The 12,753-nt window shown below is 43.2% G+C and overlaps 1 protein-coding gene across 1 annotated transcript; it reads right to left on the bottom strand.

Moving 5' to 3' along the window:
- Positions 1–419: 419 nt before the first annotated feature.
- Positions 420–12,112, bottom strand: rgmd (RGM domain family, member D). The gene is made up of 5 exons (XM_010765970.1): positions 12,075–12,112; positions 8,417–8,457; positions 6,558–6,706; positions 3,385–3,896; positions 420–1,614 (listed from the first exon to the last, which is right to left on the bottom strand). Exons 2-5 carry the CDS (start codon positions 8,452–8,454, stop codon positions 922–924), a joined length of 1,392 nt encoding a protein of 463 aa, XP_010764272.1. The 5' UTR covers positions 8,455–8,457; positions 12,075–12,112; the 3' UTR covers positions 420–921.
- Between the last annotated feature and the right edge of the window lie 641 nt (positions 12,113–12,753).

The raw sequence follows: 12,753 nt of genomic DNA, 5'->3' as shown, positions 1-12,753 counted from the left end.
ATTGGCTGGGCGAATTGCAAACCACGCCCCGTAAAACTCTGAAAGGTTTTGTGAAGCCGCCATTGTATTTGCTGGCATTAGCATTATTAGCATTAGCATTAGTCCCGCGCACCAACGGAGAGAGAACAACTTATGGCAACACAAAAAAAAACATGGGAGCGGTTGAGGGATGAGAAGGTGTCGGCGTTCTGGGGATTTACTCGGAAGGCTTCAGTAGAAGCTGCTGGGAGTCCCAGCAGCTTCTACTGAAGCCAGTCCCAAACTCCGGGGACTTCTGGCCGGGGACTTCGGATGGCAGTATACGCCGTGAAGTTGTTTGCGGCTTGCCAGTAAACCCAAAGCAGAAGAAAAAGAAGTGACGTCAGCGGCTTCATTTGCGTAATCTTCCCTCAGGGACTTATTCCGGTGTGAACGCAATCTGCTCTTTAGTTCCATGGAGGAAGTAAGTGCTGGGAACTAAGTACGGCAAAGTACTTGGTGTGAAAGCGGCTATTGCTCTGCAGAACAACTGTTAACATACAGTTTGCAGATACATGTGCAGCTTCATACATGGTGGAGTGTTTAAAGGTTGTGCACCAATGACCTTTCTATTTACATTAAAACACAATGCTGTTGAACTGCCATGACATCAGCACACCCATTGATGAGTTGATAAAGATTGGTGTAAACCAATGACCTGAAACCTGTAGTACTGGACCCAAATCTGACTATTTTAATGTGTTTCTGTCTTTTTACAACTGATGTGACATAGAAAATGTGGAGTTGAAAAAATACACAACATTCACAAACTGCCCTACCCCCCAAAAAAATACAAATGTATAGGTCTGCTCTAGTCACTCTTTCCTCAAGCTGGTAATGCTTCCATGTTCTGTTTGTCTCCATGTTTGTTCTTTAAAAAAAAAATCATTTATATTGAATCTTTTACAAAAGTAGCAGAATGAGGAGTACGAGTGAGAAGAGGGAGCTGTGGGCTGCTGCTGCAGTGTGTGACGCTCCTCCGTTGTAAATTCGAGGAGTCCTGGGGGAATTCTGCCTCAGTTTACTCGGCGGCAGCGCCTTTAAATCCTCCAGAGCCCCGTAGGCTGCCAAAGAGAACTCAGGGTCTCCTGTGGTCAGCAAGTCAAACACACAGGATTGAAAGTACACGTCCTCCACCTGCAGAGTCTCTCTACACCTGGCTGTGGCCCGCTCCACTGTGTAGACCTGGTGAGGGGGCCGCAGAGGCCCCAGCTCTGTGTTGGTGCCCTGCAGGCGGGGCTGCTGGCTCTGAATGCCCAGCGTGTGCTCCTTGATGAGCTCGTTGCGTGGGCAGCCGTGCAGGCATAACTGCAGACCACCATTGTCCTCCGTAAAGTCCAGGGTGTCCTCTGGCATGCGGATGGCAAAGGTCAGGTAGCTGCCCACGCGCCGGACGATGATGGAGGTGCCGATATAACGGGCCTGGATCCTCACCTGCCGGCCCACTCCTGAGCCGCCGCGCTCTACGATGGACAAGCTGCCACTTTCACCACCACTGCGGCTCCCATCCTGAAAGGCCAATGGCAGATCTACTGTGGTGGCCTGGTACACCTTCTGATCTGTGCAGCCTTGGAAGAACTTGAAGATCACAGTGATCTGAAATTAGAAGAAAAAATATGATCAGTATTGAAAAGGCCGATCCCAACATTTCACAATTGAATGTGTCAGTTTGAATAAATGTCGTCCGTACACTAAGAAACGCATCCTAGCAGGGAAAATATATGCCATAATTCATTGAAAAAGAGCAGTACCAGTCAAAGCCACAAGGTGGCAGCAGGAAACCAAACATTCTTGAATGCTGTGGTAGGTGTTGATGGCAAACACTAGCCTTTTTTTTTTTTAAAGAGTGACAGTGATTGCTATCAGTGGTCCACTAGATACTATACAAGTATAGAAACTGTTCGAATAAACCACAATTACAACCATTGTGAGGTTACCTAAAACGAATGAATACAACTGCAGGCATAACTCCACTGAATGTTGGCTCAAACAACACTGTTTCATAACAGCCTCAAATCCTCATGCATCTTCCAACACTTCTACTCAGGCACTCGCTGACTGACTATGATTTGTATTCCAGCTGAGCTTTGAAAAATTGGGGCCTAACCTCTGTTTCTTTAAAGTATCTTGACAAAGTGGTGGCTGTGGTCACGTTTACACTTACGGGGATGCTGTATTTGATGGATGATTTCCTGTCTTAAGTCTGGCAGTTGCAAACAACTCTAAAAGCATGATGGGGGCATGCGGGTGCTGGCACAGACCCACCCACACTACAGGTTTGCATTAGTCTCTGAACACACCGCCAATACCTTTGATAGAGTTTGTTCTGAGATCCATCGTATTATAGTTTATCATTCTCAAATTGCTGATATAACATTGGTTTTGTAGGGACAACATTTCCTGACAGTTGGAAACGAGTTTACTAAGCATGCAATTCACATTTTTAAAATGCTTGATAAACCTTTTTTTCATGGACATGATATATGTTTGGGGAGCCCAATATACCAATGTGACTTTCAGCACCAAATACAGAGATATGATAGAATTTCTAACAAATTAAAAACATTTAGAGCATACAAAATGAGACTATTTCACTAGGCTAATAAAAAACCCAAGCTGCTGTCCAATTATTCCTTTATTTTTCCACATTATCAATATTTACTCAAAAAGCACCCAGTTAATTATTTGACCAGAGGGGTGAAAAAACATTCCAGATCGTGGCGGTGGAGGAAAATGTTAGAGTGAGCCTAATCACTAGCATATGACCACCCATGTGTTAAAGGTAGAGCGCTCAAGCATGTCTGTGATTCAACACCGCTGAAGGACTCCCCTCCTCTCTCTTTTCCCTCATAGATCTGAAGGAGCTCCAAGACAAGAGGAATGCTGGGGGCTCGAGAGGCACCGTGGAATGACGATTAACTTCACATGTTGATACTTTATGGCAATACTCGAGCTAAAAAGCCAGCACTCAAAAAACGCCTGCTAATTTGCCGTTCGTTTCAAATCCAACGATAATCAGTGATTGTTCCTAATGTTGTTGTAGGTGTTGCTGGGAGAAAAACTCCCTCCTACCAAGGGTCGCAAAACTATTTTCAGAGGGGTCCCCGACTTTGTTCTTGGTTTCTTTGCACATTTTTCTTGCGAAACGTTTGAGATTTACCTATGCAGGCCTTTATTGACTGATATGACAATTGTTCCATCATGACTCCGTAAATCATTTTGAATATAAAATGCGGAAAAGCCTGAAAATCCTCTCTTTGCTTCCACATATTCTAAATCAGAAACCAGAGTATATTTGGCATTTTCCCCCAAAAAATAAAATCAATGGACTTATCATTGCATCATTTACACTCAACACATCCTTACCTTGCTGGTTGCTGTGGCGCTGGAGCCTAGGACCACAGGCACATTGGTCACCTGCACCGACAGGAAGCGGTTGTCAATCAGAGGCCACGCCCCTTCCACCTTGCAGGTCTGAAACTCGTCACGGAAAGTCCGTAGGTGCGGGTCTCCGAATAATCCACAGTGGGCATATTTCTTCTGCTGTCCAGCTGAGCCCGACATGAGGACCCGGTTCTCATAGTCGCACAGCTCCGACACGGCTGGCCGAGATGTACTGGGGACCTTGGCGGAGGAGGTTGGCCCTTCGCTGGAGCAGTTATGCTGAGAGAATAACTCCTTAATGCGGAAGACGGCCGAGTGGTAGACCAGGTCCCCCCTGCAGCTCCTCGCCTGCCGCCGGGTGCACAGAGCATAGGCCCTCAAGGCGATGCAGTAGTCCACATCCATAGCCACGTCCTCCTGCAGACCACTAGAGGGGGAGGTCGAAGCCACATACTCTGCATTGCAGCGCTGGATTCGACACTGCTGGCAGTGAGCTGGAAAACAAAAACAAGAAGCATCAACATTTTGAACCGAGTTCATTAATGCATCACAATTACTGTGAAGATGTTTGCGTCTCTTCTCATTTTCATCAGTTACCTCCCTCTCTGCCCGAATGTTGCTGACTAGTTCTACCGATCTGAACAAAAACATGTTTTCTACAAATAAGATCCTTAAAAAACAATGTGACGTTTATGGATATATTACCTCGGCACAAGAGGCAGAGTCAAAACTTTTCCACTATCAAGTTTACCTCCTTCAGGAGAGCCATTAAAACCCAAATGCGTGAGCTCACGAGGCCATGATCCCACACTGTGCTTTGGAGTCAGTCAAATCTTATTTCCTCCAACCAGCCCTCACAGAAATAGCATGTAGCCTCACTGTAGGAGGAAAACCAACCTGTGTTAGTTTGCCTGAGGGTGTTGAATGTGGTTTGGCTGTTGCTAAGGTAATTGAAGTGCGTTAAGCTACAGTACATGGCACGGCAAGGCTCGTGTAGGGGGGGGGAGTGCAGATTACTTCAAGAGGAACATCCCAAAGAGTCACACTTGTTCTGCAAATGGGGGTCCAAACTGGAAGCTAGAGGGCGGCTGGTGGAGGCAGCAGAGCACAGCATGTTATATTTGGGTGGTAACAGCTACATTTGGGGTGTATTGTTCATATGACTTACAAGTGGGATAATTATCATTTGGGAAAACAAAGAACTGCAGCTATTTTTCTTGTATCTAAAAAGCGGATATAATTTCCTTTACAGATTAGCAGCAACCTCAACACATCCATCACTCTTCCTGAATAAAAACAAATCAGTTGCAACAGACGTATCTACTATTGCAACAGAATAATCTTCAGTTTGCTCCAAAGCCCCATCTTATCTCCCAACAGTGCGTACTAAGACAACAAGATAAGCACAGATATTTCACACCAGTGCACCCAAATACTTTTGCACCATTTCTTCTCTTTCAAATACGTCTGATGCACCGAAGGGGCGCATGAGAAATGATTAATGCAACTCACAGTCTGCACTTTAACACAGGCTCTGATAAAAACGGGGATGAAGTGTGAGAGGTCAAGTTAGAGGCATTCTGCATCCCTCCTTTGAATTCCAACAGACCTCTCCCGTCTCGCTGCGAGGTCACCAATGTGATTGACACTTTCGGACAATCACTGCCTGCACAGCCATCAACTACTGTGCATCTCCCCAAAGGACCTTTATGATCTGGCACTTAGTAGACTACCAAGTGTGGTGAATATAAAAGCAGAGAAGGAACAAGCTAAACGGCCACACAGACAGTATTTGTATATTACAGATTAGTAGATTATATTAAGAGCTAGAGATAAAGACACTTCCCCAATGGCTTGGACATCGTCTGAAGGTCGCAAACTAACATAACTGAATATTTGTAGTGCCTTACTAGACTCAGAGCCAGCTCATAATGACTACAAAACAAGGCTGAAAGCACGATTTAAAGTGCTATTTATCATATTGATTGCACCCGTACACTAACTATAAAGTTATTATTTACTTTACATTACTTTAACAAACCTACATTATTCCACCAAGCATCCAGTTACCAAAAAGTACCCGAATAATAAAGAACCTGAGGTGTCTTTTGTTTATCATCTTAACATGTTATCAGGTGTATCAAGATATGAAGTTTTGCAGTTCAAGCCTTAACAAATGTTACAATCTGTTATTTTCTGTAAGAATATCCGTTTCAGAATAGTTCCCAACTTTAAAAAAATAACTCCCTAGAGAAAATGTGTGAAGTGTTTCAACACAAACGTATGGGAAAATGTCCACGAAGTATAAAATAAATCAACTCCAAAAATCCAAACACAACATGCTCTTGGGATGGAGTGGGGGTTTCTGATCTCCCCCGGAATAGAGGAGCGACCAACACGTTCAGAGGCCAACAAGTTGGACCCCCATGCATGGTAGCGAACAAAGTTAATAAATGAAGCATGAATAAGGGAAAATACCATGGTGCCCTAAGCTTTGCCAAGGACTAAAACAGTCTAACCTAAATGTTAAAGTTGCCCTCGGGACTTTAACTGTGACTGTTTGGTGTCCGATTTGCAGCATTTTCTCGGTAAAAAATAAGCTCCCTAGTTTTCTTTTGCTTTGACTGCGGGTGCTGGATGCCTGTTGCTAGCGAGCTATGCTAACACGGAGCTAAGCCATATCTCACATAACTTGATCAAACTATAGCAGAAGCGGTACAAGTGCTTTGTTAAACGTGGTAACTGTCAAGCGGTTCTTGACACATTGTTCGGTGTCGTTGTTTTAAGCGAGAATGGTTGGAAATATGTTCAAAAAGACGTCCGTAAAATGAGTCAACTCGTGCTGCTCGGCTAGCAGCGATGCACAAGTGTTGGCTGGAGGCTGGGATACAACAGGACTTTACTTTGTCCCCGCAGCGGACGGAAAACTTTCAAACAAAGTGCTTTTCTCCTTCTTTTAAACACCAAAACACTCAAAACATAGGTTGTGTGAGTGAGGAAACTTCCAAGCTGTTAAAGGGTTTGATTTCAGCCACACAACGCGAGGAAAAAGTTAACTTTTTCCACCTTCATTGCGAGGAGAGCGGGACTCAGCTTGGCAATGCATGCAGGAGAGGAGTGGAGGAGCACGGATTTTGAAAAAGCAAACAACATACCTGGTCGAAACAGCAGCGACAGTAAAACCATCGTCAAAGTTACACAGTCCAAAAGCTGCAGCTTAGCCGTGATTTGAAATCCGCTTCTCCCCATACCAATCCATTCAGTTAGAATGGAGTTCCTCGACTGCTTCTCATCGACGCTGCGGCTGCGGGAAATCAGACAAAAATTCGTCTTCCTTACCAAGCGCTGTCATTCAAAAGGGGCCCCTGTCTTCAGGGCGGCTCTACGAGGGAGGGGTCTAAAGTGTAGACCGGGCCCAGAGGTGATTGCTGGCCAATGAAACCCTAATTATTCACTAACCGCTTTATATTTACATGTAGTGGCAATTACGGGGATCAGGACAGAGGAAAAGTGCATTCAACAACAGAGGGGGCGGTATGAAGTTATAATTGCCCTGATTATAATTAAATAATCACAGGGTGTTGTGTTTATAACCGCCCTTTTATGTATAAATATACAGAATATATTTGCTAAGTTTTAAACTTAGAGACATTCAGTATTTTCAGAGTTGAGCAGCTTTTCTAATTCAGAGTTGAAACCGACTAGTACACATTTTAACTCTTTGCACTAAAGCACTCGGGGACAACTGTCTTTACCCCCCACTCACCCCCTACACCTCACCAGGACAAATGTTTTTGTGTTTTCAGCATTAAGCAGGATTCTGCCACCTGTTGTTTTCTCACTCCAGATTTAGAGCTCAAATACTAGTTTTACTAGTTATACTTGTTTTCACAATTGTGTTTGCAAATTCACTAACTGGCAGATGATATCTTACTTTATCTAGTGAATACGCTAGATATACAACCAGATGTAATTATCCTGACTGAAAAGCAATGACAAAGACTAAGGGGAATTATAGTGATAACCATGGGATTGCCTTCAATATACTGATTAGCTTTTATAGTTAATCTGTTATTTTCTGCTTCACAGTGGTGTTTTACCTGCCAAAACAAATAGGCATTGTCTGTTTTTGTCACTTCAGAGAGAATACTCCGACATGATTCTTTTCTCTCTGCAATTTTTAGTGTGCTATTCATTTTTCCATTACATTTTTTGTTAGCAACTTGCTTGTTACTCTTTTCCTTTTGTGGCCAACTTTCCATCTCTCTCACCTCATTCAACGACACTCCGTCTTTCATTTACACAGCTGCTTTGAGGCCGGACCATCTGCAAGGCACATACACTCACCGGCTTTCAGCCTTTTTCCTGAGACACTTCTGTGTTTTTTGTGCCATGCAAATAAAGAAATTGAATGCACTTAGCAATTTCTGACTAAAACATTGCTGTAAAAAAAGTCACAGTTTGCCTGCTTTTCAGAGTTAGAATAAAAGTTAAAGCTTTGTTTTGGTGCAGCTGGAACATTTGGCTTGAAGCTGTGGGTCTCCCTCTGCGCCTCCCTCCTGACTTTATGAGGGAGAAGTGAACCCAGACAGTTATTGGATCACTGGTTTTTCTATACACATGCAGGCTCCTCCGGCCACACAATTGTGTGATTCAGGTGGCCTGTCAGTCTTGTGAAAGGTCTTCACAGGCCCATGTTGATGTGGGGCTGATATATATAGTGGAGGGGGAAACGAAGACAGCTCAACCCAAGTGGAACGTTTGGATTGTTCTGAGCTGCCAGAAGGGCCTCTGTCACACTGGATCCAGTGTGCCAAGTTGATCCCCCCAGAGGGCTCTACCTTACTCTGTTTGTTCAGCTAATTTTGGAGGCTTGGTTGGTTGATCTGATTTCTGCACTTTATGGTCAGATTTTAAATTTTACCAAACAGGTTACACTTCTTATTCCCTATGACAACCCCAACAGTGACGCAGTATAGAAGGCAGTTCTATTGAATTAAAATGAAAGACTCACCTGTTACAGGGTTTTTCTTCAGGAGTGAGTGATGACATTTCCTGCAAAAGAAAAGCTATTGTTTATGTCAGTGTATCTTAGCTGAATATAAGAATATGCTCAGTTTTAGATATAGTGAAATAAATAAAACATCTCCATGGCTTAAGTGTAAAGGCAAAAGAAAACAGCCATAGTTTTGCCCAATAAGCTGCTGTCCACTAAATGAACTGAGGTTTCATACTGCGGGTCTGAGGACCACTGAAGCAAACAGTTAATTGATCCAGGTGGACGGTAAGGATGAATTCAGCCCATGAAAGAAACTCAGAGACCGCCTGTCAGGCTTGATGGGTGGAGAAAGAGTTCTTTCTTCCCATGTTTCCTTATGAGCGTATTGCATTGCATGACCCAGCAATATGTATATACTACCAACTCCAAAACAAGTCAAAGTGAGAGAGAGCGAGAGAGGGAGCACTAAAAGAGTGTATCGGTTAAAACAAGGCATATTTCTTCTGCTCACAGTGGGTCACTTGTTCTGGTACAATAGAGGGGAAAAAAATACTTAAGAGGGTGTTTCTACGGAGCTTAGAGGAGTGTTTAAGTGTTAAACATATATCTGACAGAGACCATAACGGAGGATCTTAAAGAATTGCTTCATGATAAAAACTTAGAAATGGTAGAGAGTGAGAAAGAAAGAATGGTAGAAAGGGGGGAAGGGAGAAGGAAGGGGGAGAAAAAAGGGGATTGGGTTTCCTCTGACTGTGTGTCTGGGCAGCTCCACATGTTCCTCATTAAGGTCCTCACACTGTGGGACCAGCTCCACACCGGGATGCTTGTTTTTGTTATTAGGCCCAACGTGCTGTGGTCTGGTCGAAGCCCGAAAAACATGGCCAGTCCAGGACCATCTTTTCAGCTCGCTGTCCTCAAACCGAGGAAAAAAGAACTGCATTGACCAAACATATGTTAACCGCAACATGGTCAACATGCAGTGCTTTGTCAACACCTGCTGGTAATACGTTTACATAACCTACATAATACCTAAAACTAAAACATTTATATTCAAATATATTCTGATAAATGATGTGCCTTTTACTGCACTTTTTTAAAACATTTTCATGTTGTAAAGAAAATACTAATTTCGCAATCCTGAACCATCGGTTCCATTTCCCTATCAGCGAGGGCTATAAACCCTAATCAATTTAGTTTTTACGGAAATGCAATGTTTACAAAACAATAGAAAAGTACAGTTGCAGGAAATTGTTGATGTGTCACGCTTCTGGTTTTGGTTCAATTTCATGCCCATCTAGATTCGTCAACTGAGACATGTATCATGTTTCTTCTGGGGGCTGATAACATCAGAGATTGGGATCAGAAGTAGCACGTGCCCTCTGAAGCCTCCGCTAGCACCACACGGTTGCAATATAAGAGACGAGCTTATTGAATTTTAAACAGGAACCAGAGCAAATTGACTGTTTTTTTTACTGAGGGCCCCTGTCTGAAATGAAGTGGCCTATTGCCCAGCTGAGACGGAGAGTGAGAGGGAGATGGAGAGACTTGCAGAAATCATGTGTGTCTGGTTCAGGCCTCTTGCTGTTAGAGGGGATCTGTTATCTCAGCAGAGATAAGGGAAACTGTGGTGTGAGTGTATACGGGGCAGCGCTGATAGCATCTCCTCTCAAGGATCCCACTTACGGCACCCTGATTGATAGCTGACAGCACACAAAGGGGGGCTTTTGGAGTGTTTTTATAGGTATCCCCTTTAATTGGTATCCATGCAGGCATCTGTTTACTGAGTTCCTTTGGATCTTTGTCTCTGAGTAAACAGGAATGATCACACTTGCATGTCATCTGAGTAAAAAGTCGACCAATCGGGGCCCTGCCAGAAATGTGAACTTTTGAGTGGTAACAAACCGAGGATATACTTTTATTCATTCGTTTTAATATAAAATAAGTTATTGTATATGGTATGGTATATATTAAGTGTCTCGACCACACTGACACAAACTCCTCTTTTCTTACTCCCTCCTTTCTCACAGAACAAATGTTGATGCAGCGTCAAGCCCCGTGCTCATGAATAGACAGGTAACCCTAGCTCCAGGGTCGCGGGGTCACCCTGGCCTGATGAGGGATGATGGGTAAGATAAATGGAGAGCAGGGACCTCTGATGTCCTCAGCCTAAAGGGAGAGAGTTCAGGCCCATTTGACCTATGACCCCAACCCTGCATATGTGTTTGTTGGTGTGAGTTTTCAGGGTTAAACCTCTCCCCATCTTAAATGCTCCAATAGTTTTCTTCTTCATTTTTTTATATTTTCTTTCAAAGTAAAACGTTGGGTAGCAACAGTTCAATGTATGGCCTCACTGGGCCCTGTGAAGCTTATTCTAAAGCATAACTGTGTTTGAACATGCCTCGTCTTTCTCTGTTCATTACCACACTCCCACGCTTCCGCCTTCCAGTCACCCGAGCCATGATGTTTTATGGAAACAGGCAACAAATTGATTTGTAATGACCTATGACAACTCTCTTAGCTCTGAGAAAACTGATATGTTAGCAATACTTCTGCACCTACCAATTCAGGGATTACTTTTCTAAACGTATACTATCATCTTATAATGTTTCCACTTTAAATGATGACTCATGTGTTAAGACTTTTTGTGCAATGCAGACATTTCATTTTGAATTCTACCTTAGATTTATTTTCAATTTGAAACGTTTGTTTTATTAACTTAGAACAACTCAGTCCAATAACATTAAAAGACTGCTAGCCAAATGCTAAAAGCAGTTTTTACTCGCATACATTTGACTTAAGTGTTCAATATATACCTGAAATGTATTCTCCTGCATTCCAATAGATTTGAGCAGATCTGTATTTGGGGAATCATGGTAATGTTGTATAGTTTGGATTTTAAAATCCCATCTCAAACTTTGATCCCGATGAGCTGCGTCTTTAAAGCTGGTTGAAGTTTTTCCGCTGTGTGCTCTCAACCGTTTGCCCTTAACACCTGACGGCTCGGGGGCTTAATCTGCAGATGCATTTGTAATAATAAAGTGTGTCCTTCAGTTAGTCTGCAACAGTTGGTATTGTTTCTGCCACGGCCCACCCAGACAACTGCCGTGAACCAGGAATAGATAGGTAGACAATAACTCATGAGTGTATACGTTTAGCCATTCCTATCTACCAAATTTCAGCCAAGAAGGCATTTGGAGAATGTTCCCTGCTGCTTGAGCGGATTGAAGGCCCTGAAACATGGAGAAACATGGAGAAACATGGAGAAACATGGCAAGAGTGTTCACTTCTATCAATCAAGTTTGATTGACTCGCAGCTATGTACTGGACGCAGATCTGTTAGGTGGAGAAACGTCCACATAAAAGTGCTGGGAAATTGATATGGCAGTTTTTTCCCTCTTGGCTTTTTTAGCTTGGCTTTAAAGAAAAGCAATTCCTTATGTGGCTATAAGCGATCACACTCTAAAGATTAAAACAACCCTTCACCTGCTAATTGTCGCTACAAGGTGTTAGTGAATAACGATAATACAACTCAAGACAATCATTTTTAGCATTTCACAAAGTAAAAGTCAAATTCAAAACAAGCACACAATGTTTCTATCAACATTATTTTGAATTCATTATTATCTGATGTTCAGGCATGTATGAATGTGAGGATGAGAAAAAAGGAACTTACCTTGGATCAGTGTGTTTGTTCTGTCTTGTGAACTGGAGCACTGCTCTGACTGGAGTTTGAATAAGCAGACGTTGTTAACCCTTGCTCTCTCTACAACTTCAGCTGGCCTACTAAGAACTTGGGCAGCTACAGGGACAGATAACCATTGGAATCAAGGCACATGACAACAGCTGTCTGTTTCAAGAATCGGCACTTTGATTAGAGTAGGATGGTAGTGAGCGATGTGGCCTAATTCCCACATATCTGGGTAGGGCACTTCTGAGAAAAGAGAGAGAGACAGAGGGAAAAAAGCAAAGCACTGAATGGAAAAAAGATTGAAGCACAATCACATGCGTCCATATTCTGCAACATGAACACTTGCAAACACACCCACACTTCTACTACACTTATGCTGCTTGTATTCATAGGCTTAAAAACCATGTGTCACACTTGGAACGCTTCCCATATTCTCTTAAAGTCCATCAAACACACAGACAGAAGGATATGAGTGCAGCCGACCATTGGCCCCAGTGTAAGCCGAGCATGTGTGCAACGTGAATGAGACCTCTGTCTGTTATTATGGTCGATCCTCATCCACTGCTACCCCAGCCCCACCCCTCTGCTATCTGGTTCTCTCCTTTTTTTAAAGCAATTCTTTATGTGTTTTGGCTTTACTTTTGTTGTCCAAACACCCGGGACA

The sequence above is a fragment of the Notothenia coriiceps genome, unplaced genomic scaffold (assembly GCF_000735185.1).
Source record: "Notothenia coriiceps isolate Sejong01 unplaced genomic scaffold, NC01 NC01_scaffold00002842, whole genome shotgun sequence".
NCBI lineage: Eukaryota > Metazoa > Chordata > Actinopteri > Perciformes > Nototheniidae > Notothenia > Notothenia coriiceps.
This window is presented reverse-complemented; position numbering and strand designations above follow the sequence as displayed.